The following is a 23136-nucleotide window of genomic DNA, read 5'->3' as shown; positions in this document are numbered from 1 at the left end:
AGGACTTGCCGATCAGAAGGTCGGCGGTTTGAATCCCCGTGAAGGGGTGAGCTCCCGTTGGTCAGTCCCTGCTCCTGCCAACCTAGCAGTTCGAAAGTACATCAAAGTGCAAGTAGATAAATAGGTACCGCTTCGGCGGGAAGGTAAACGGCGTTTCCGTGTGCTGCTCTGGTTCGCCAGAAGCGGCTTAGTCATGCTGGCCACATGACCCGGAAGCTGCACGCCGGCTCCCTCGGCCAATAAAGCGAGATGAGCGCCGCAACCCCAGAGTCAGTCACGACTGGACCTAATTACCTTTACTGGCAAAATGATGTTCCACAAGAGGAAAACGTGAGTACATTATGGAAGGATGGAATTGGAGAACTGTAGTTTTGGAAGGTGCCACAAGGGGCAACCCCCGTGCATTGCAGGAACCACGGCTGCAGAATCCCTGGCAGATGGTCAACCTCTGCTTAAAGACCCCTCAACGAAGGGGAGTCCGCCACCATCTGAGGTAGTCCTTTCCACTGTCAAACGGCTCTTGCCCTCATAAAGTTCTTCTGATGTTTATTGGGGTCTTTCTTCCTTGTCATTTGAACCCATTGGTTGGGGTTCTGCCTTCCGAAGCAGTAGATATTACGGCCATATTCAAATATTACTTCTCAAGCCTTCAGGCAAAACACACCCAACTCCCTCAGCTGTGCCGCGTAAGGCTCGGTTTCCAGGCCCTTGATCATCTGGGTCACCTAGTCAATCTCCTCCTCAGAGTGCAGTGTCCAGAACTGGACAGTTGTGCAGCAGATTGCACAAGATTCAAGTGTCGGGTCACAAGGACCACGAGCGATGCCGACTTTTCCCATGCCAGGCTAATTTTACATGCTCTCCCAATCATGTTTCCAGCCCACACCCAAATGTACTAAGGGCAACTTAAAAAGGAAATGAGGCGTCTTTAAAAACAATAATTTATTTCCTGATTTCCTTGAAAGTATTTTACAGGGCTTTTTTTTATAAAAACCAAAAAAAAAGAACAATGGGAAGTTGTGTAAAACACAGAACAGTCTGATGACTATATAAATGACTGGCCATATTAAAAAAATCTTCAAAAATACAATAGCTGTAGCTGTCCCTTTTAGAAATATATTATTGCCAGACCTAAAGTAAGTCCAAAAGAGTATTTAAGATCTAAACTTTTTTTTGTTTTGTTTTTGAGAGGTGATCTTGGTCAATTCAAAAAATAAAAAAGGTCAAAATTGCCCCCTCCCATTTCATCCCCCTAAAAAACCCCCGTTAGACTATAGGAATGGTTCAAGATTTCCCAGTGCGTTTGGTGCTGGTCATAAATTCTCTCTCTCATTCTCTCTCTCTCTCTACTTCTGGAAAATGAATTGGTCGATGAATTCGTTCTGGTCCGCTTCTATTTTACACAGCGTTTGATATTCGATGCGGTACCTGGAGAAAAAGCAGAGCAAATGTGTTAGCTCGGCCGTCTTCCGAGTCCAATCAGCCACAGCTGGCCAAAATGGCTGAAGGGTCAAGAGATGACAGGAATTGCCCACTTGGCATGTCTGAAAAAGTGGGCTCTAGTCAGGACTTGCTAACTTTTGACCTTCCAGATTTTGCTGTACGCAACGAGGACAGACCTGGCAGCTTTCCGTCAGTCTGAATCAGTGTGCTCAGTGACCGGATCTATGTCCCTTCTTTGGGGAAGGTTTCAAGAATGGTGCTGTAGGAGAAATCCCTTTTCAGTTGGGGCTCCACATCTGTGGAACACTCTCTCCCATGAGGTCCACCTGGCATCTTCACCAACCTCTTCCTTGGCACCAGGTAAAAGCTTGCCCTTTTTGCCAAGCTCCTGATGAACAAGGACAGGTGAGGAGGGATGTCGCTGAACTACAACCTCCCTCCCATCCCTGGCCATTGGAATGATGGGAGTTGTAGTTCAGCAATGCCTGAAAGGCTGCAGATTAGGCACTCAGGCTCCCTGCTTTTGCCATGAAAGGCTTTCAGCTTTGAAAGTGTGTAATAAGCAAGACTGAAATACATACAAACAGTATCTCTTACTATAGGAACACAAAAGGCTGGCATTGGAGTTTTACACGCACATGGAAAAGCCTCCCCAGATAATACTATGGACCACCTGCTACAGATCACAGGTTAAAAGCTCCCTTCCCAAGTTTGGTTTTTCTCAGATTTCAGCCGGATTAAGAAACCACCAGGCAATTGCGTGAAGGTGGGGCTAGCTTACTTCATCCCCTGTATGCCCACTTGACCATTTCGATCTGCACAACTGGCACGGCTACAGATGCCAAATAACACTCATTACACCAGTGCAAGAAATCAATCTTTTAGTGTAGCAGCACCTTTGGAACTCCCTGCTGAATTACACCCCCCCAAAAAAAAAACACCCCTCAGGAATTAGAAGCTGTGAGTCAGTTGCATGAACTTGAAAAAGGGACTTTTTAAAAAAAAAATCCAGTGATCTGCAGCAGGTGGATTCCTTGTTTTGAGGTATTCTGCGTGCGTTTCTGCAACTGTCAAGCTCTTGATCTTTTCTCTCTATAATATACATACTATTTGTATCAATTTGTGCTTATTTATTGTGCAGGTAGTGACAGGACTCCTACAAGGCGCATCTTGGCCTCAAAGGTGCCCCACAGGATCCTCCCATTTTTGCCGGCCACAAAATAAAAACATTCAAAGAGACATGGCAGCTCTTGTCTGGCTAGAGAGTGGTGTGGAGAATGCCAAGGTTGAATCCCTTTATGGGACAGCTGCATATTCCTGCATTGCAGGGGGGGTTGGACTCGGTGATCCTCAGGGTCCCTTCCAACTCTATGATTCTATGACTGGCTGAGGCCCAGCCCTGAGGGCCTTCTGGCGGTTCCCTCACTGCGAGAAGCCAAGTTACAGGGAATCAGGCAGAGGGCCTTCTCAGTAGTGGCACCCGCCCTGTGGAACGCCCTCCTATCAGATGTCAAAGAGAAGAAGAACTACCAGACTTTTAGAAGACATCTGAAGGCAGCCCTGTTCAGGAAAGCTTTTAATATTTGACACACTATTGTATTTTAATACTTTGTTGGAAGCCGCCCAGAGTGGCTGGGGAAACCCAGCTAGATGGGCAGGGTATGTATGTATGTATGTATGTATGTATGTATGTATGTATGTATGTATAAATAAATAGTAAAGGTAAAGGTACCTCTGCCCATACGGGCCAGTCTTGACAGACTCTAGGGTTGTGCGCCCATGTCACTTAAGAGGCTGGGGGCCAGCGCTGTCCGAAGACACTTCCGGGTCACGTGGCCAGCGTGACGAAGCTGCTCTGGCGAGCCAGCGCAGCACACGGAAACACTGTTTACCTTCCCGCTAGTAAGCGGTCCCTATTTATCTACTTGCACCCGGAGGTGCTTTCGAACTGCTAGGTTGGCAGGCACTGGGACCGAGCGACAGGAGCGCACCCCGCCACGGGGATTCAAACCGCCGACCTTTCGATCGGCAAGTCCTAGGCACTGAGGCTTTAACCCACAGCGCCACCCGCGTCCCTTCAATAAATAAATAAATAATAATAATTATTATTATTATCATCATCATCCACCAAATTGGTGGCCGCCACTGCCTCTTATGGGAGGATGTGCCATAGTTTAACTCTGCACTGTGTGAAATAGTATTTTGTCTGTCCTGATTCTTCCAACATTCAGCTTCTTTGGCGGTCCATGGCTTTTGGTGTTATGAGAGATGGGGGAAAGCTTTCCTGTATCATTTTTCTTTTCGCACCTTTCCAGCTGTGTTGTCTTCTCGGCTATCAGCGCCTGAAGCTGCTGCTGCTGGGCTTCTCTTTGCTTCGCTATGGACTTCAGCAAGTTGCGGGCACCAATTGCCTGCGGAAAGAGGGATTTTATTCTGGGCGATCCCAGAGCACCTTAGCAGCCCTCCAATTTGGGGGTGGAGGGAGGACTGATTCTTAGTGATGCGACGCAATGAAATAAATCTTACCTACAATGAATGGAGCTTCAGTGGATTAAAGAAGTGATTTGCTTTCAATCTGCACATATATTGCAGATGGAGAAAATGTTTTAAAGTGTCTTTACACATACCCCACTTGGATGACGCCTTCCTGCGATCACAACCAAGCACCCTTTTAGAAGATGCTTGCCAGCCACGGACTTGTAAGTCTCTCAGCCAGCACAGCAAGAGACTCTTAATCTCAGGGTTGTGGGTTCGAGCCCCATGTTGGGCAAAAGATTCCTGCATTGCAGGGGGTTGGGCTAGAGGACCTTTGTGGTCCCTGCCAACTCTACAATTCTACGATTCTGTGATTTGAAAATAGCAGAGCCATCACCCGAAATTGTATTGACGCAATCGTACATTCCTCACTTCATCAGTCAAATGTAAAGGTAAAGGGACCCCTGACCATTTAGGTCCAGTCATGACCGACTCTGGGGTTGTGGCGCTCTTCTCGCTTTGTTGGCCGAGGGAGCCAGCGTACAGCTTCCAGGTCATGTGGCCAGCATGACTAAGGCGCTTCTGGTGAACCAGAGCAGTGCACGGAAATGCCGTTTACCTTCCCACTGGAGCGGTACCTATTTATCTACTTGCACTTTGACGTGCTTTCGAACTGCTAGGTTGGCAGGAGCAGGGACCGAACAACAGGAGCTCACCCCGTCGCGGGGATTTGAACCACTGACCTTTTGATCGGCAAGTCCTAGGCTCAGTGGGCTCAGTGGTTTAACCCACAGCGCCACCCTCAGTCAAATGTGCGTAGGAGAAAATAAATGCTCTGAATAATAATAATAAAGGGTAACTGGTTTTTAAACAATGCATGTCTTGCAGAAGGCATCATCTTAAGAGAGGTATCCTCTTCTCGCTCTCTCAGGAGGGAATGCCTCCTCTTCAGTTATGAATCTGTGCTTCAAAAGGGCCTTGGATAATTCCCAACTGGGAAACCCAGCTATTGTCCAGTTTTAACAGTAGTCGCACGATGCTGCATGTCAGTTGGGGGACAAAAAAATTGCAGGAGAAAAGGCGCATGCAACAAAGGGCTAGCCTACTTATTCTGACGTCTGGAGTAGAGAGAAGAAACACAGACTCGTCACTTTGCCCCGTCAGGTTACCTTAATCTTCTCATTTTCGGTTGTTTTTGCTAGCTGATCTACAAGTTCGATGAGGCCACCCACTATTTTCTTAAATTCTGCAATTTCTGGAAAGAAGGAACAGAAACAATCAAGACCAAGGTTCTCTCTCTCCCACCACGGCTATTAAACAAACACAGGCAAGTTAGGAAGATGCTGTCATTGCTAATCGCTGTTCTTGATTTCTGAACCATAATTCACCAGTAAACCATTCCAAGCAGTGAACAGTCAAGCAACGTGTGTGAACCAGCCCTTTGACCAAACATGAATGTTGCCCCAAAGAGTGAGAGATGCAGGCCTGTGCTCGGCAGAGAGGGAACTTACTGTCTACAAATACTTTGCATTCCTCTTTCAGCTCAGTCGTTTGCTGGGACACCTCCGGGTCCAAAACCCTCAGTTTGTTCAGTTCGTCAAAGTGAAAGCCCGCTTCGCCTAGGATATCTTTGGCCATGATGGATCCTTTTTAGGCTTCTGTGCAAAATAACCAAACACAAGAAACTTTTTTTTAAAAAAAGGAGAGAAGGGAAAGAGCAAGAGATTGTATCCCTCGATATTGGGATGCTTGGGTTCCTAACAGGCTTTGATGCTTGGGCTCCCAATTGGCTTGTCGCCATTTCCTTATTTCAATGTATCCTTATGTACTCTGTGTAGAGCTTCCCTTAAGTTCAGAAGCCGCAGCCAATGCAGAATGGTTCAGCAAGACTGTTGAAGGAGGTGCCTTATTGACAGCACATAACAACTCTGCTGAAAGAACTGCCAGTGCGCTATCAGTTGAAGGATAAAGCCGTGCTACTGGCATATAAAGCCCTGAGTAAGGCCTCATCTGTACTATACAGTTAAAACAGTATCACCCCACTTTGAAAGTTGTGCCTTCCACCAAAGGATCATGGGAACTGTAGTTTGGTAAGGAGTTGTTTGGTGATGCCTATTCCTCTCACAGAGCTACGCTTCCCAGAGAGAATTACTTTTCAGCCACTCTGAGAATATTTTTGCCACATTTTTCCAGGGCCGAGACCTACTTCACCAGTCAGGATGTGGTTTTAAACTCAATTTAACAATTGTAACGAAGGCCTACCATTCTTCTGCCCTTCATATAAATCAAATATGGGGAACTTTTAGCTCTGTAGATGTTGCTGCCTAGCAGGGGAGGAAGGAAGCTGTTTTTGGTGGCACCTGTGGAACTCCCTCCAAAGGGGACACACCAACGGGCCCCTCTTTGGCTATGCAATTATGCATATTTATGGGAAATAAATAACATAAATAAATAGAAGCCGGCCTTGTGGCAGGGAGCGTCAAAACTTTTATGTGTTTAGAAAGATGGGAGGGAGTGTCTTTACTTTATTATCCCTTTGGACCACATCTCAAGGTTGCAATACGAAACAAATCATAAGAGGTTGAATAAAATCAAGACAATTCTTTAAAAACACACACACACAAATTGCCAGCTGATGAAACCTTCCTTTTACAGCTCAGCTCTGTGTTTCTACTGATGATACATCACACTGGGGCTTGGGCAGCCCTGCCAAACAGCCGATTCACGGCTCTACCCGATGGTCCACTCCCCCTGAACATGGATGCTCCATTTTTCCCACCTGTGGCTGCGACCCAACCTAACCCTTCCTACAAAGCCAGCTTCCCCGGACCACCTAGCCTGCTGTTTCACCACAGCAGCCAACCCTTCGGCAATCGGAAGCCCACACAAAAAAAAGCCACCCCCAAATAATAATAATAATAATAATAATAATAATAATAATAATAATAATTTATTATTTATACCCCGCCCATCTGGCTGGGCTTCCCCAGTCACTCTGGGCAGCTTCCAGAAAAATATTAAAATACTGTAATACATCAAACATTAAAAGCTTCCCGAAACAGGGCTGCCTTCAGATGTCTTCTAAAAGTCTGGTAGTTGTTGTTCTCTTTGACATCTGATGGGAGGGCGTTCCACAGGGAGGGCGCCACTACCGAGAAGGCCCTCTGCCTGGTTCCCGGTAACTTGACTTCTCGCAGCAAGGGAACCGCCAGAAGGCCCTCGGCGCTGGACCTCAGTGTCCGGGCAGAACGATGGAAGTGGAGACGCTCCTTCAGGTATACTGGACCAAAGCCGTTTAGGGCTTGAAAGGTCAGACCAACATTTTGAATTGTGCTTGGAAACGTACTGGGAGCCAATGTAGGTCTTTCAAAACCGGTGTTATGTGGTCTCGGCGGCTGCTCCCAGTCACCAGTCTAGCTGCCGCGTTCTGGATTAGTTGTAGTTTCCGGGTCACCTTCCAAGGTAGCCCCACATAGAGCGCATTGCAGTACAGTGGTACCTCGGGTTACATAAGCTTCAGGTTACATACGCTTCAGGTTACACACTCCACTAACCCAGAAATAGTGCTTCAGGTTAAGAACTTTGCTTCAGGATGAGAACAGAAATCGTGCTCCGGCAGCGCGGTGGCAGCAGGAGGCCCCATTAGCTAAAGTGGTGCTTCAAGTTAAGAACAGTTTCAGGTTAAGTACAGACCTCCGGAACGAATTAAGTACTTAACCCGAGGTACCACTGTAGTCCAAGCGGGAGATAACCAGCTGGTCCCGTGAGATAGACTGCCTCTGAACAGAGAGGCTTGTTTCTAGCTACTGCAGCTGCTAAAGGCGAGGCTTTGCTGGCATATTCCACCCCAAGCTCCATCCGAGGCCTCATCGCCTGCTGGCCAAGCAAGGCAGGTGCCCCTGGGATGCCCACGAGGATGGGCACAAAGGCAGGTAAGCAGCCCTGGCGGACGGGCTGCCTGCTGTCCCCCAGCAACTGGCACTCAGGGGCATGGGCTACCTGCCTGCCACCCTCCTCGCCCCGCCTCCCAATGCCACCCCTATGGGGTCCCCGTCGCCCGGCTCACCTGCAGCCCCTGCGGACGCGCCAGGTGGCTCCCGGCTGCCCCTCCCTCCCTCCTCCAGCGCGGCCTTCCGCTGCCACGGCGACAGCAGCAGCAGCAGCAGCCGCCACTGGCTCCTCCTCCTCCTCCTGCCGCCCCGCCCACAAGGAACGTACCACTTAGCGAGGCGGGGGGGATAGAGGAGAGAGAAGGCATCACGGGAAGTGTAGTTTCTCTAGGAAGCATCCAAAAGCAAGGAGGGGGAGCGCGAGGGATGGCGCCAGAGACGTCTGCAGAGAAACGGGGAACCATTGTATTTTAATCAATTGTTTTATACTTTATACACGCGGCGCTCTCATAAATGTGCACTTATTTGAGGTTTGTTTCTGATGCAAGGGACAAGCATGATTTTAAGCAGTTTAAAATCAGGAGTGGAAATAATAATAATAATAATAATAATAATTTTTATTTATACCCCGCCCTCCTCAGCAAAGACCGGGCTCAGGGCGGCAAACACCATTTATTATTATTATTATTATTATTATTATTATTATTATTATTATTAGCCAAGGGGGGAAGCGGGTGCAATTGCCTTCCCGACCAAGTAAATCAATAAAATACTTAAAATATTTAACTTAAAATGCTTAAGATTCTACCCACCTCCCAATTAGAACATAAATCCTGGCTACTCCCAGGATCAGAAACAAACCTCAAATAATTGCACATTTATGAGAGCGCCGCGTGGGGTGTTTCACGGTATCCTACTTTGGTCTTTAAAAAAAAAAAAAAGGCGATCGACAGCTCTGAACTCAAAGCTTTTGCCTGGAGAGGGAGAGGGTGGGGAAAAAACAAAATGGGCAGTGCATGCTGGGAAATGTAGTCCCGTCGGCGGGCGGCTGCCGGCGCGTGCTGCACGCTGGGATTTGTAGGCCGAGGCGCCTGACTGGGAAGGGCGGCTTGTCGCTGGAGCTGCTCGTTCCTGAGCTCCGCCTTCCGGCCGGGTCTGGGAAGCTTGAGGGGCGCGCCGGCTGGCTGGTTTCGCTCGCAGCCGGTTCTGCTCAGCCCCCGTCGCCTCCCGGTGCGAGGCGGAGGCCTTCGTGGAGCAGCAGCGCCGGTTGACTCTCGAGTCGGGTAAGGTAAACAGCCGGGGGTTGGAGGGGCCAGTGGGGAGGCGGGCGGGCCCGCTTGAGAAAGTGGCGTTGTGTTTGCGTTTAGCGGGCGAGGGAGTGGGGCGGGAGGGCGGAAAGTTGGCTGGTGGGTGAGTAAATTTGGGCGAGAGAGCTGATTGGCTGTTGGAAGGGGGTGGGGGTCAGAAGTAGGTCAGCCATGGAGGAAAAGGGAGGTAAATATTTGGGGAGGCGGAAATAAAGAATGGCTGCTGCTCCGGCTTTCTCCTGCGTTGTTGCTCCTTTAAACAGGGGTAAGTGAGAGCACCCCTTCATGGATTACTGCCTTGCTGTGGCGAAGGGGCTTGAATAACTCAGAGAAGCTATGAACTATGCCGTGCTGGGCACCCAAGATGAACAGGTCATAGTGGAGAGTTTTGACCAAACGTGATCCACCTGGAGGAGGAACCGGCAAGCCACTCCAGTATCCCTGCCAAGAAAACTCCATGGACAAAGACACTGCAGATGGTGACAGCAGCCACGATATTAAAAGACTCCTGCTTCTTGGGAGAAAAGCAATGACAAACCTAGACAGCATCTTAAAAAGCAGAGACATCACCTTGCCGACAAAGGTCCATATAGTAAAAGCTATGGTTTTCCCAGTAGTGATGTATGGAAGTGAGAGCTGGACCATAAAGAAAGCTGATCGCCGAAGAATTGACGCTTTTGAATTATGGTGCTGGAGGAGACTCTTGAGAGTCCCATGAACTGCAAGAAGATCAAACCTATCCATTCTGAAGGAAATCAGCCCTGAGTGCTCACTGGAAGGGCAGATCCTGAAGCTGAGGCTCCAATACTTTGGCCACCTCATGAGAAGAGAAGACTCCCTGGAAAAGACCCTGATGTTGAGAAAGATGGAGGGCACAAGGAGAAGGGGACGAAGAGGACGAGATGGTTGGACAGTGTTCTCGAAGCTACAAACATGAGTTTGACCAAACTGCGGGAGGCAGTGGAAGACAGGAGTGCCTGGCGTGCTCTGGTCCATGGGGCCACGCAGAGTCGGAAACGACTAAACGACTAAACAACAACAACAAACAAAGTGGGAGCAGGAAGTTCCACAGGTGCTGTGCTGATAGGGAGAGGCGACCCCGGTTTCTTTCCTGCTGGCTGTTTAAATCAGCAGGAGAGCCGGGTGGCTGCAGAGCTGGGGTCGATAGAAATTCCACAGTGTGGCCGAGAGAGGTCGGGGAAGCCGCACCTGTTGGATTTCTGCTGGCTGTTACCGACCTGCAAGAGGGCCAAATAAATATGGAGCGCTGGAGAGAAAGAAGACTTGCCATTCACCCTCCCTTTTGAAACCATCACGATGAAGAGATTTTGCATTTGGGCACCTTATTGCAATTCATTCCCACTCCCTGACCTCTGTTTTTTTTAAACTTGTAAACCTTAGCCCTGGGATCTATCTGTGACCCTCCAGGCCTCTCTTTCTGGCCCTTGAAACTTTGTTGGGGCTGCATCCTCCACCAGGCCTGCTTCACCCCCAACTCTTAAGTGTTTTTGCTGGGCTGGGGTGTGTGTCCTTGAAGAATGCCTCTTGCTTCCCTGACTGGAGGATAAAGAGAGGGGTGTGTGTACACAGTACAAATTTACATTACTTGCTCCTCCAACTTTTGCATCTGGGTCCTCCCACGCCGCCATGTGGACTTCTGAGGACTGCCCACATGGGGATGTGGCCCTTGACTTAACAAACACCCCCATCCCTGATTTAATTAATTTCCTTTTAAAGTTTTCGCATGTTCTTTTCCTGCAGCCTGTAACCATTACCCCCTTGGTTCTTCCCTCAACCGACTGACCTTTTTTACAGTGTTAGCCTTACATCTGCCCCTCCCCTTCAGCCATTCATTAAATCACATGAATGAATGGGTCAGTGATAGTTAAGTAAGTAGGCAACAATGCAGAATGGGAAAATCCGGTGTGTAGAAAGTAAGCTTGAAAGGTTCCAATTTCCCTTTTCAACATGGGTGTGTGAGATGAAGCCTGGTTTTGTTCTGTTTTTCCTACATGAGCGTTGGCACTTGGTGAATGAAGCTACTATTGGTATATAATTTTTGCCTTCCTTGCTGCCTTGGCTGAGATTCTTTCCCCTCAGGGGAGCGTGATCTTGGGTCAGAAGGCTGAAGCCTAATATTTAAAATCTACATATCAATATGTTCTGTACCATGCATAGGCAAATTCGGCCCTCCAGATGTTTTGGGACTACAACTCCCATGATCCCTGGCTAACAGGACCAGTGGCCAGGGATGATGGGGATTGTAGTCCCAAAACATCTGGAGGGCCGAGTTTGCCTATGCCTGTTCGGTACCAACTACGTCAGCTCTTGGATATTCCAAGCGTTTCAATGCAATGCTTACTTACTTCAGTCCTTTATCCAGAAGAATGAGAACTAGACTCTTCTTTTATTTTTAGGGAAAGGACCACAGCTCAGTGACAGGACACCTGCTTTGAATGCAGAAGGCCCCAGGTTCAATCCCCAATAGGGATTGTAACTCTGGAGAGCCACTGCCAGTCAGTGTAGACAATACTGTGCTAGATGGACCAGGGGTCTACCTCTGTTCAAAGCAACTTCCTGTTCTCATAAGAGAAATGTCTGGTGTTGGGCCTCGTAATTGCATTATCGGCCCATGGACCCACTCATGACTCAGTTTGCTGGAGGACACAGCACACAGACTGTTTATTATAACCACTGCATTCTCCCAAAGGTCACTTATCTCTGCATTCCCTTGCAATCGAATATTTCCGCGGCCGTTCTCAGTACAGCAGGCTTCTCACGCCCTTTCCCAAATGCCATCTGCATGCCACGCTTGGATATGGAAACGGGGCTGCTGGAAATAGAAGCTTGTTAAGCCTTCAGTCATTTCCAGTTTGTGTGTGTGTCACAAATGCAAAAATGCACTGGAGGACTAGGGGAAGCAGAGGAAATGCTTCTATTGTGTGGGACAGTCTTCAGTCAGGCCCATTACGTCATCCTGGAAGGCTGGGAATGAGCCCCAGGTTCCTGCCGCTGTTTGGAGATGCGTGGATTGAGTTGCAGACTTTGGTCTCATCCAGACGGCAGTTTACTGATCTGCCGGCTGGCTGGGGCTCTGCACCATTGCAGCTTAGAAAAGGCAGGTACCTTTCCCCCTTTGCTTAGTGCCAGCTTTTATAGAACTTTTCGCAGCTGCTTAGTTATTACACATCTCAATTTGTCCTTGCGGCACCCCTGTAAGGTTTTTATTCAAAGTATTGTTTTATTTTATTTGTTTAAAATATTTTTGCTCTCCTGAAAAGGGCCGCTGCCCCTCAGGCTTCCAATCCCAGAGACGCAGCACAAAAGGAAAAGGGATTGGGCTGGAGGAGGGGGGCGGAAAGCAAACACAAGTGCTGGTTCTTAGGCAGAAAGTGCTTATCGGTGGGAAGAGGGGAAGCTAGCTCCCTGCTTTTGCTGCTGCTGCTTGGCCACTGGATGGGCTTGAACTGCTCTTCCTCTGGGGTTTCAGCCACCCAGTGGCAATTAGACCCCTGGCTGTTGGCAGAAGCCAGAATGTGCTGCCCATCAGCTCTGCAGTCACTGGGCAACAAATACATGGAGATTGCCTGGGCGCTGATTCCTCTGCCCTCTTCTTACACTCTCTGCTGGTGAGACCACACTGTCCTTTTCTTAGGCAGTAGGGCTTTTAACAGCCAGCCTGGGAACTTGGAGCTAAGTGGGCTCATTGCCCTCATTGTAATCACAAGGACTAGCAACTTGGCTTCATGAGAAACCCGGCTTTAGCAAATGTTCTAGATGGCTCTTGGATAAGGCTTGAGAATGATGCCCTGCTAGGAAGCTTTGCCTTTGGAGAACTCAACCAGCGTTGTCTGCACTTTTCCGAGCCTCGTCCTCTTGCAGTCACTGAGGGCTGGCCACTTGCTTTTTGCAAGTGCTGCATGGAATGAGGCTGATGTGCCATTTGGTTTCCAGCTTCCGTTCAGGGCACTGCCATTAACCAGCGACGTCCCAAACGGTTTGGGATGTGGGTCCCTTGGGGACAATCAACTTCTGTACATTTCTCCTGGCAGGCTCTGGTCATCCTCACCTGAGCCCCAGATTCCCTCAACCTTGTGGGCCATGGCTGGTAGCAACCAGGCGGGAGCATTTTCTGTAGTGCCTTGGCAACCCATCCCTCAATCATCAGACACCATAATAATGATAGGTGGGTTCTGCCACCACTCACCTTTTCATATTGGCTCCCAGGATTGTGGACAGATAACAATCTCGTCCATAGAGCCCAGAAAGCTAGGTCACTAAGCCAGCCAAACCTTGGCACCTGTGTGGGCTCATATCAGAATTATCGGAGTCCTGCTTGTATTCCCTGTGCAAAGAGAAATAAAGTTCTTTTCTGGACCATCCACTATGTCTCTCATTTTCTCTTCCTCTTCCTTTCTCTGTTCAGTTTCTTGGCTTCAGGGGCAAACTGCTTCTGGGAATACTCTGCTTGCCCAGCCAGTGACCTTGTGGCTCTCCAACCTCCCCCCACAACCACGGCGGAGTCGGTCAAGCCCACCCTCTGCAGAGTTGTCATCTACTTGCAGAAGGAGATGTCCGGAGACACCTGCCTGGCGACCGCCTGCCCCTCGCCAGGAGCCAAGCCCAAGGGCTGCGGCTTCAAAGGCGGCACCCTGGGCAACAAGTACGTGCGGCTCAATGTCGGCGGGTCCCTCTACTACACCACGGTGCAGGTGCTGACGCGGCACGACACCATGCTGAAGGCCATGTTCAGCGGCAGGATGGAGGTGCTTTCGGACAAAGAAGGTGAGCCAGGGGCCAGGGCTGGCAGCCAGTGTTAGAAGCTCGGGTGCAAAAGCTAAACCTAGATTGAGGTTGCCACATGTCTTAAGCAACTTTTTTTTTTTTTTTTTTTGCAATGAAATTTAGTATTACTGATGTTCTTATTGTTCATTTCAATTCTATACCGCTTTATATTTTAAATTTTAAAAATGGTTTACAACACATTAAAGCATCAAATAAAACAGAATATAACAAATTCTACCTGCCCGGGGTTTGAGATCTTCAGCAAAGGCCCTTGTCTCAGTCCTGCCACCCTCACAGGCATGCTTCGTGGGGATGCAGGAGAGGGGCTTCTCGGTGGCTGCTCCCATACTCTGGAAGTCCCTCCCTAGAGAAGCCAGACTGGCTCCCTCCTTGCTGCCCTTCTGCCGGCAGGTAAAGACTTTATTGCTCCAATAGGATTTTGGAAACTGCTTTTAATGAAAGGGCTGGTGCCGTGTTGTTTTTATTGTAATTATTGGTATGTTTTTAAACAGATTTTATATATATAGTGGTACCTCGGTTTTAGAACAGCCTTGTTTAAGAACTGTTCAGTTTACGAACTCCGCAAAAGCGGAAGTAGTGTCCCGGTTTGCGAACTTAACTCAGTCTAAGAACGAAATTCGAATGATGGAAGAGCACCGGTGGAGGGAGGCCTCATTAGGTCTCATTAGCAAAAGCGCACCTCGGTTTAAGAACGGTTTCGGTTTAAAAATGGACTTCCGGAACGGAGTAAGTTTGTAAACCGAGGTTCTTGAGTACTGTTAGGGGAAAAGGTGGCGTATAAATAAATATAACAATGAAGAACCCTTTAAACCAGGGTTGGGACGGGTGCAAGCTTTTTCTTGCCTGTTGTCGATCAGCTTCCACGCCTACCTGATGCCAGCTCAGATTGCAACTCTCTCGTCTTCTCCTGCTCTCACAGGCTGGATCCTCATTGATCGCTGCGGGAAGCATTTTGGGACCGTTTTAAGTTACCTCCGAGACAACACGGTTGCCCTCCCGAAGAACCGGCAGGAGGTCAAAGAGCTAATGGCTGAAGCCAAATATTACCTCATCCAGGGCTTGGTAGACCTCTGCCAGGCTGCCCTGCAGGTGAGACCCTTGGAGGGTTAAGGGGACCCTTGGAGATCATAGAATCACAGAACTGTAGGGTCGGAAGGGGCACCCAGGTGTCATCTAGTCCAACACCCCCCCCCCCGAAATGCAGGAATCTCAGCTAAAGCCTCTATGACAGATGGCCATCCAACCTCTGCTTAAAACCTCCAAGGAAGGAGAGTCCATCACCTCCCGAGGGAGACCATTCAGCTGTTGAACAGCTCTTACTAGCCATCTATTCAGTGCAGGAATTCCCCAACTGCAGCATCCCTGACAGATGGCTGCCCAGCCTCTGCCATGGGAATGGGCCATAGAGCTCCTGGGTCCCAGGGTCAATCCCCAGCATCTCCTGGAGGGCCACTGCCAGTCAGTGTAGACAGTACTAGACTAGGTGGCTCAATAGTCTGACTCCGTATAAGCCAGCTTCCTAAGGTCCTAAATATCTCCTGCAAATACTTCCTATGTCTCCCTGTGGACCAGCTCCTGCACTGATTTTGAGGGCCACCGACATTGTGAGAGACCTGTGGGTGCAGTCCCAGTCCCCCATTCCTCTTTTACACCAGCTGCAGGGGACCTTAGACCCTCCAGTTGTTGCCAAACTACAGCTCCCATCAGCCCCTGCAAACATGACCAATGATCAGGGACGGTGGGAGTTGTAGTTCAGCAGAGGCATAGGTTCCCCTGCACCTGTTTTATACAGTCAGCAACCGTGTGAGGAGGGTGATGAAGTGCATTTTTAACCATTTTCTTCAACTGGATCTTAGGGAGTGCTAACCTTTGAAACTCTTATCCCCTTGCAAGTGTGCTTAGCGTGGTTTTCAGGCTGGGTATTGACTTCTGCATTTTGCAGGCTCATCTGTCCTGGGTGCTTTTAAGTTGAGATTCCTGCCTTGCTAGATGTTGTGCTAGATGACTTTTTTGGGGGGGGTCCCTTCCAACTCTACGATTCTGTGATCCCCCAAAGAAGGGGACACCGAACCAGCACTCATTTGCCTGTGCGTCTGCAATTCTCTTCCGCAGGACAAGAAAGATTCATACAAGCCCGTCTGCAACATCCCGGTCATCACGTCACCCAAAGAAGAGGAGAGGCTCATTGAATCCGCAATGAAAGTGGGTGCTTTTCCTTCCAGGTCTTGTTCTTGAATTTCCAGAGATGGGGAATTCGTGGGTTGGGGTACCCCAGGAAGGCCCAGAAAGGGGAGATAGGAGGCTTGAGTGGAGCCCTTGACTGACAATATGCTGCTGAACCACAGCTCCCATCAGCCTCAGCAAGTGTGGCCAGTGGCCAAGGATGATGGGAGTTGTAGTTCAGCAGCATCCAGAGGGTCAAAAGGATCCCCACCATTTTAACTTTCCACAGTGCCCTGGAGCCAGGGGTGGGGAACCCCGGAGCCAAACGACTCCCTCCAGACCCCTCTGAGCTCCCACCAAGCCAGACATCCCTCACCACCCCTACTTCACACCCCTGAGTGTTTTTTCCTGGCTGGAACGTGTCTTTGAAGTCCAAAAATGCTCCTTGGGGGAGACTACAGGGAGGGGCATGTTAGTGTGTGTTGAAACTAACTGGCTACACCAGGGGTCAGCAACCTTTTTCAGCTGTGGGCCGGTCCACTGTCCCTCAGACCATGTGGTGGGCCGGACTATATTTTTTGGGGGGGGGGGGGATGAATGAATACCTATGCCCCACAAATAACCCAGAGGTGCATTTTAAATAAAAGGACACATTCTACTCATGTAAAAACCCACTGATTCCTGGACCGTCCTCGGGCCAGATTGAGAAGGCGATTGGGCCACATCCGGCTCCCGGGCCTTAGTTTGCCTACCCCTGGACTACACAAAGGCAATATTTGCATGTGTGGCCCTGCCTACTTTTGTCTCTGGCCCCGCCCACTACTGGCATTTGGCCCTCAGGAGGTTAGCCAGGAGGGAATGTGGCCCTCAGACAAAAAAAGGTTCCCTTTTACTGTTTGTGGAGAAACAGGGAGCCTCCTGGCCGCCCTTGGGTGTGTTTGCCATTGCTGCTGCTGCTACTGACAAATAGGCTCAAGAAAGTGCCATACGAAGGGGGCTCACCAGAGACTCCTTTGCCCAGGAGAGGCCCTGGCTAGGCAGCGTGACCTAGCCATATTCTTCCTCAGTCAGTACAACCCGAGACTTAATCTCAGGGCGGTGGGTTTGAGCCCCACGTTGGGCGAATGATTCCTGCATTGCAGGGGGTTTTACTGAATGACCCTTGTGGTCCCTTCCAGCTCTATATTTCTGACACTTCCCCTCTTCCTTCCAGCCTGTGGTGAAGCTGCTGTATAACAGGAGCAACAACAAGTATTCCTACACAAGGTAAAGTCTCTGCTGTTTCCCTAAGACGAGGCTGCTGGATCAGGCCTGTGTCCCATCTAGTCCAGCATCTCACGGGAGTTTGAGAAATATCTGACATCCTCCCCACAGTGTTGAATTTTTTGTTTCTGGTAGTAGATGTGAAGGACGATGAACCCGGGCTTATTTCATATTTATTCCATGTTGGTTTCAGCTGGAGCAAACCTCTCTCTTTTTTAATATTTGGAAAGGTTTGATTTAATTGCTGTGCGAAACAGCACAGCTCTCCCAATTCAAATTTAAAATACCGGGGAGGATAGGCAGTTAATAGTCTGATCTGCTATAAACAGCTTCCTATTTATTTTATTTGCCCATCATTCCTAGCATTGTCCACTCTGACTGGCAGCAGCTGCCTACAGTATTGGCCATACATTGCCCTGTTACCAGTTCTTTTGTTTCTTTTTAATTTTTATTTTAACTGGAAACGCTCAGCCTGTCCTTGTTGAGTACTTGGGACAAGTGGATCTTCCACTGCTCACTTGGTCTCCTTCAGATGAAGAATGCGAGGACAGGGTTCTTGTGCTTGGGATGTTTAGCATGTGAAGGCTAGCATCGTGTAATGGAGTTGAAGTTTCCAGCTAGGGAACCCAAGGTTCAAATACCTGCTGAGCTGTGAATCTTGCCAGGGAGCTTTGGGTCAGTCACCCATCTTCTCAGCCCAACCTACCTAAAAGGGTTATTGTGAGGATTAAAATGGGGAGAGGGACCTCTGAGCTCTTTTTGGGGGGGAAAGGCAGAATCCAGATGTGAAAAAAATGGTTATTTACTCAATTTATCTCCTGCCCTTCCTTGCAAATGAGCCCAGGGCGGAAAACACATCATGGCAACTTCTTTTTACAAAGCATTCTGAAAACAGTTAAAACATTCAACCAGTGCTTTCAGCGTTACCAGGAACTGTGTCTTTCAGCCATCAAACACCTGGGGGAAACAGGAATGTTTTTAACATCCTCCTGAAAGTCAATAACGAGGGTGGGAGACATACCTCCCCAGGGAGGGCATTCCAGAAACAGGGGAGCCGCCACCAAAAAGGCCCTGTCACAAGCCCATGATCCGCATACGTCATTCCTCTTTATAAAAAATCATTTTTTCAGCACTTCTGACGACAATTTGTTGAAGAACATAGAATTGTTCGATAAGCTCTCCCTCAGCTTCAACGGGAGAGTCCTCTTCATCAAAGACGTGATTGGGGATGAGATCTGTTGCTGGTCATTCTACGGTCAGGGGAGGAAGCTGGCCGAAGTCTGTTGCACATCTATAGTTTATGCTACGGAGAAGAAGCAAACCAAGGTATTTTAACCTTGTGGTTTCTGTTGGGGGGGGGCGGGACTATCAACACGGACATCCCTTTCTGTGTGGCTTATTTCTTCTGGGCAAATTTCAGGGGAGGATTTTACGGTGCCTCCGTAGGCCAGGGAAAGAGCCAATATCAAAGCACACGTATTGGACCACCTATAACTTAATAATCAAATAAGAACATAAGACAAGGCTGCTGATCAGGCCAAGGGGCCCATCTAGTCCCGCCTCCTGTTCTCACGGCAGCCTGCCAGATTAATTTATTTCAGAAGATTTGTACACATCTTGATTGTAAAAAGCAAACATAAAAAATCTAAAACAACAAACATACAAAACAGTAATATAAAACTTTCAAAAAGTTAAAATAACAATAGACCAAAGGCAGTCAAGGGAATTCTGGGCATTCTTGCTTTGACTGTCCCCACTGCGTTTGACTTGCAACAGTCTGAAGAAGGGAGGGTGGCTTGTGAAACAAAAATGGAGAGCAGGGTGCCAAACTTCACACACCAGTGTCGAACTAACCAGTCCTTGGGGGCAGGGAAAGCCGAGGGCTCCAATTTGACATGTTTGTGCTTTCTTTTTTTGTTTTTTTCCTTGAATTTTTATTAAAGCTTGAAAACACAGTATACAGAAATATTTTTTTTAAAAAAAGCTGAAATAAGCAACAAATATCAAGCATTTTTAAACATGAAAATTAAAAGAAAATAGAGAAGAGAAGAATAAAAGGAGAAAACTTCCAATTCTCTGTCTATGAGCTTCAAAAATTTGTGCAAAATTCTTAATTCATAACATTCAACACTTCCACTTTCTATAGCCAACCGTTTTTTTACTCTTCAAACCTGATACTGCACAAGTTCATTTTCCTTATTGTGCAGAAAGCCCCTGATGGGTTTCCAATCATTAATAAATGTTAACAGTGATTTTTCTCTTAATTAAGTATGCCAACTTTTGCCATCTCAGCCAAATCCATTAATTCCAGTAGCTGTTCTTCTATAGCAGGCAATAATAAGTCCTCCCATCTTTGTGCATGTAAGCATCTCATCACTGTGATCGGCGAGGGCTTTCTTTTTGCGAGATTCTGCTGCTCCTCGTTATGGCGAAGGGTGTAAGGCGCTTTGGCGGAGGCAGAAGCTACAACCTCTTTCCCTGCCCTCAGCACCCCTGCTCCACTCTTGCTGTCTGGCGCAGTGGAGCGAAGGAGGCAGCTGAGGATTCTGGGATGGGGAAGCAACTAAGCCCTTAACTTAGGCTTGTATTTACTTGAATAAGATTCAGCAGCAGGGCAGGGGGAAGTAGCTGAGAGGACTTACTCCCGCTGGCCTCCGTTATTAGTATTTATTAAATTTGCTTGTCTCTTTTTTTCTTTGCTATGGCAAGTCAAAGCAGCTTACATTTTAAAAATCCATACATTAAAATAGGTGGTGGTGGTTATTTTCTGTTCTTGTTCTTGTTTGCATTCTGTGTTTTTATCTTGTATTTTTAGTCTGTGGGCTGTCCTGAGATCTACGGCAGAAGGGCGGTATATTATTATTATTATTATTATTATTATTATTATTATTATTATTATTATTATTAATTGAATTTATATACTGCCGTATACCCGGGGGTCTCAGTGCAGTTCACAGAATAAAATCAAGATATAAAACCACAAAATACATAATAAAAATAAAAACAACAACCCAATAGCCCCTCCCCAACCCACCACATTGAAAGGGGTATAAGATGTAAATCAGAGCAATCAAAGGCCTGGTTAAAAAGGAACGTTTTTGCCTGGCGCCTAAAGGTGTACAATGAAGGCGCCAGGCGAACTTCCCTGGTGAGAGCATTCCACAGATGGGGGGCCACCGCAGAGAAGGCCCGTTCTCGTGTTGCCACCCTCCGGACCTCTCGTGGAGGAGACACACGAAGAAGGGCCTTAGAAGACGATCTCAGGGTCTGAGTAGGTTCATATGGAAAGAGGCAGTCTTTGAGGTATTGCGGCTCAATAAATAATAATAATGCATGAAAGCATTCTACTCACTCTAAAAGGCCATAGCTAAAAAGCCAAAGGCCTGGATAAAAGGGAAGGTTCTTGCTTGACGCTTGAAGATACGTAACAGGGGTGCCTGGCAAGCCTCCTTGGGGAAAGCGTTCCACAAACGTCGGTGAAGAAGGGTGATCTTTGGTGCGCTTGCTCCTCCCGGTAACCCCCTCGACTCTTTTCTCCCTCCAGGTCGAGTTCCCTGAGGCCCGCATCTACGAGGAGACCCTGAACGTCCTGCTGTACGAGACACCCCGGGTTCCCGACAACTCCCTGCTCGAGGCGACCAGCCGGAGCCGCCCCCAGGCCTCCCAGAGCGAAGACGATGACGGCAGCTTTGAGCTGCGCGACCGTGTCCGTCGCATCCACGTCAAGCGCTACAGCACGTACGACGACCGGCAGATAGGCCACTAAGCCCACACAGTGCGGGGCGGGGGGAGCTCGCAAGGGATGACGCCCTTTCCGCAAGGGTCCGGCTGGCTTCGAAGCAGGGGAACTGTCCTCTGCACCTCCACTACTTCCCACCCTGCCTCCCCAAGAACGATTCTGTGCTCGGAACGGTTCCTGCCCTGCACCCAAGCAGGCGTTCCTTCATCGCGCCGGAGCTCCGCTTCACTTCTGATTCCAGCAGTGCAGATCAAGGTGCTCCGAAGGCCTGCAATCCACAATGCCAGCTTCCGAAACCTTACAAGCCGTAATTGTTCTTCTGAGACTTAACTTCTCTTCTAGAAGCTGCTGAACAACTTCTCTTCTAGAAGCTGCGGTTTCCTTCCTTCCCCTCTGAGAGTGGTTCTTGCGGGGGGGAAACCATCTTGGGCTGGGTGGTCTCAGACTCTGCTTGGAGAACCCTCTTTTTTGTTTGTTAGGTTTTTAGAATCTAGGTGCTGAGGACGGTGAGCAAAAGCCGAACACTAGTTTTCCTTACGTAGGGCAAACACTACACACATCCGTTACAGAATGCTCTTTGCCAGAGCTGGAGGAATTTCAGCCCCGAACCCTGACTTAAATATTTTGTTACGTAATGCCAAGAAACAATGGGAAAGCCAACTGGGACTGGTTTCTGGTGAAAAGTGAGCCCATCCTCCTACCCCGGTCCTGAAAGGATTGTGTGTCCGGCGAGGTGGGATGGAGAGGCAGAAGAGAAACGGGGGTGTAGCAAAATGCACCCTTTTTCGATTTTGCCCCACAAACCGGTTGAGGAGCTTACGTGTTTTGTGCATGGGGAGGGGGTGCTCATCCAGCAAGTTTGCCTGCCTCAAAATGCTGTTCCTAGTCCTAAACATCTTCTATTGGTCAATGGGCATTATCATTAGATCAGAGGGCAGGAGCTCCTTTTTTTGCTTTCCAGAGTTATGTTCAGAGTTGATTTGTTGGGGGGTGCGGGCCATGGCCCAAAGTGGGTGAGGCCACCCCTCTACCTCCAACACCCTGCTCCTCCATCCCTTTTCCTCCCTTCATAGCTGACTGCTGAGAGAGAGAGATGGCTCTTGCCATGAGAATGAAACGACCCCTTGTAGAGTGAGACAAAGTGCACATTGGTGGCAGTGGTGGAGGGACATATCCATTATACTGTTTGCTCAAGGTGCAGATTCGCTATAGAAATACAGTGAAAAGCCAGGGGGGCAACGCCCTACTCGATCGCCAATCAGTTCAGTTTGGGGAAAACAATCACATTTTTATACTGCATTGTGTTTGCGGCAGTGAATCCACACCACAATGAGTGTTGTATGCAAGATGGAGATGGAGGCAAGGATGGTGCGGGGAGATATTAGGCCAGGTTGGGGGGGGTACTTTTGGCCCCATGCTGCTGAACCACAACTGGCCCCTGGCCATTGGCCATTGGCCATGCTTCCTGGATAGGCCTTGGTTCATACTGTATGGGAGCAGGGGATGATGGGAGTTGTGGTCCGGAACATCTGGCAAACACCACTATCCTGGCCACCCAGCCAAAGAGCACGTGAGTTGAATTCTCCATGGTGACTGCTAGCTATGCTCTATACCTCCCTGTTTAATCAGACCTCATTGCAGGCTACCCAAGCCAGGTGCAGGGAACTGTTTGCCCCTCCGGATGTGGCGGAACTGCAGCTTCCATCAGCCTCGGCAAGCGTGGGATGATGGGAGTTGTAGTTCAGCCCAAGGGCCAAAAGGTCCCCCCTGTGTGGTCCAGGCCAGCAGGTTCTTTGAGGTGCATAGGAGTGAGGAGGGCTCCTTCCCCACAAGTATAGGCTGGACCAGAATTTGTGGGGTCACTGGTAGCAGCGGTTAGCGGGTTGTTAACCCTCGGTGGTTAGATGGTGGTTTAATTTTCACCCAAGGTAAGTCGCTGCTTCTGGTTAACCCATGTTTGGCTGAACGTGCAATGGGTTATATATCCGGTAACTCGGATCATGACACCTTGTGCTCCTGGCACAGAACAAATAAACAATATTCTGTATCA

At 48.7% G+C, this 23136-nt stretch overlaps 2 protein-coding genes across 5 annotated transcripts; one reads left to right on the top strand and one right to left on the bottom strand.

The window, feature by feature from the left end:
• Window positions 1–927: 927 nt before the first annotated feature.
• Window positions 928–8131, bottom strand: IFT20 (intraflagellar transport 20). Its single transcript, XM_028716631.2, has 5 exons — window positions 7985–8131; window positions 5430–5576; window positions 5088–5173; window positions 3751–3854; window positions 928–1428 (listed from the first exon to the last, which is right to left on the bottom strand). The coding sequence occupies exons 2-5, from the start codon at window positions 5554–5556 to the stop codon at window positions 1347–1349; spliced, it is 399 nt and encodes a 132-aa protein (XP_028572464.1). The 5' UTR covers window positions 5557–5576; window positions 7985–8131; the 3' UTR covers window positions 928–1346.
• A 683-nt stretch (window positions 8132–8814) lies between these two features.
• Window positions 8815–23136, top strand: TNFAIP1 (TNF alpha induced protein 1). 4 transcript variants are annotated; one of them, XM_028707912.2, is made up of 7 exons: window positions 8815–9096; window positions 13542–13900; window positions 14841–15010; window positions 16034–16123; window positions 17298–17350; window positions 18478–18673; window positions 20892–23136. In XM_028707912.2, the coding sequence occupies exons 2-7, from the start codon at window positions 13687–13689 to the stop codon at window positions 21111–21113; spliced, it is 945 nt and encodes a 314-aa protein (XP_028563745.1). In that variant the 5' UTR covers window positions 8815–9096; window positions 13542–13686; the 3' UTR covers window positions 21114–23136. The 4 variants fall into 4 exon arrangements, with proteins under 4 accessions (XP_028563745.1, XP_028563746.1, XP_077775967.1 ...); XM_028707913.2 differs by having other exon boundaries at window positions 8906–9091; XM_077919841.1 differs by lacking the exon at window positions 8815–9096 and adding an exon at window positions 10247–10691.

This window comes from Podarcis muralis, chromosome 15 (assembly GCF_964188315.1).
Source record: "Podarcis muralis chromosome 15, rPodMur119.hap1.1, whole genome shotgun sequence".
NCBI classification, from domain to species: domain Eukaryota; kingdom Metazoa; phylum Chordata; class Lepidosauria; order Squamata; family Lacertidae; genus Podarcis; species Podarcis muralis.
The sequence above is the reverse complement of the archived record's forward strand: the minus strand, read 5'-3'. Positions and strand labels throughout refer to the sequence as shown.

Coding starts and splice junctions, on each gene's coding strand:
- IFT20 (XM_028716631.2), bottom strand. CDS start 5,556: ATGGCCAAAGATATCCTAGGCGAAGCGGGCTTTCACTTTGACGAACTG. Junction 5,174..5,429: donor ATGCAAAGTATTTGTAGACA/GTAAGTTCCCTC, acceptor CCTTCTTTCCAG/AAATTGCAGAATTTAAGAAA. Junction 1,429..3,750: donor AAGACAACACAGCTGGAAAG/GTGCGAAAAGAA, acceptor CTTTTTCTCCAG/GTACCGCATCGAATATCAAA.
- TNFAIP1 (XM_028707912.2), top strand. CDS start 13,687: ATGTCCGGAGACACCTGCCTGGCGACCGCCTGCCCCTCGCCAGGAGCC. Junction 17,351..18,477: donor AACAAGTATTCCTACACAAG/GTAAAGTCTCTG, acceptor TCATTTTTTCAG/CACTTCTGACGACAATTTGT. Junction 18,674..20,891: donor CGGAGAAGAAGCAAACCAAG/GTATTTTAACCT, acceptor TTCTCCCTCCAG/GTCGAGTTCCCTGAGGCCCG.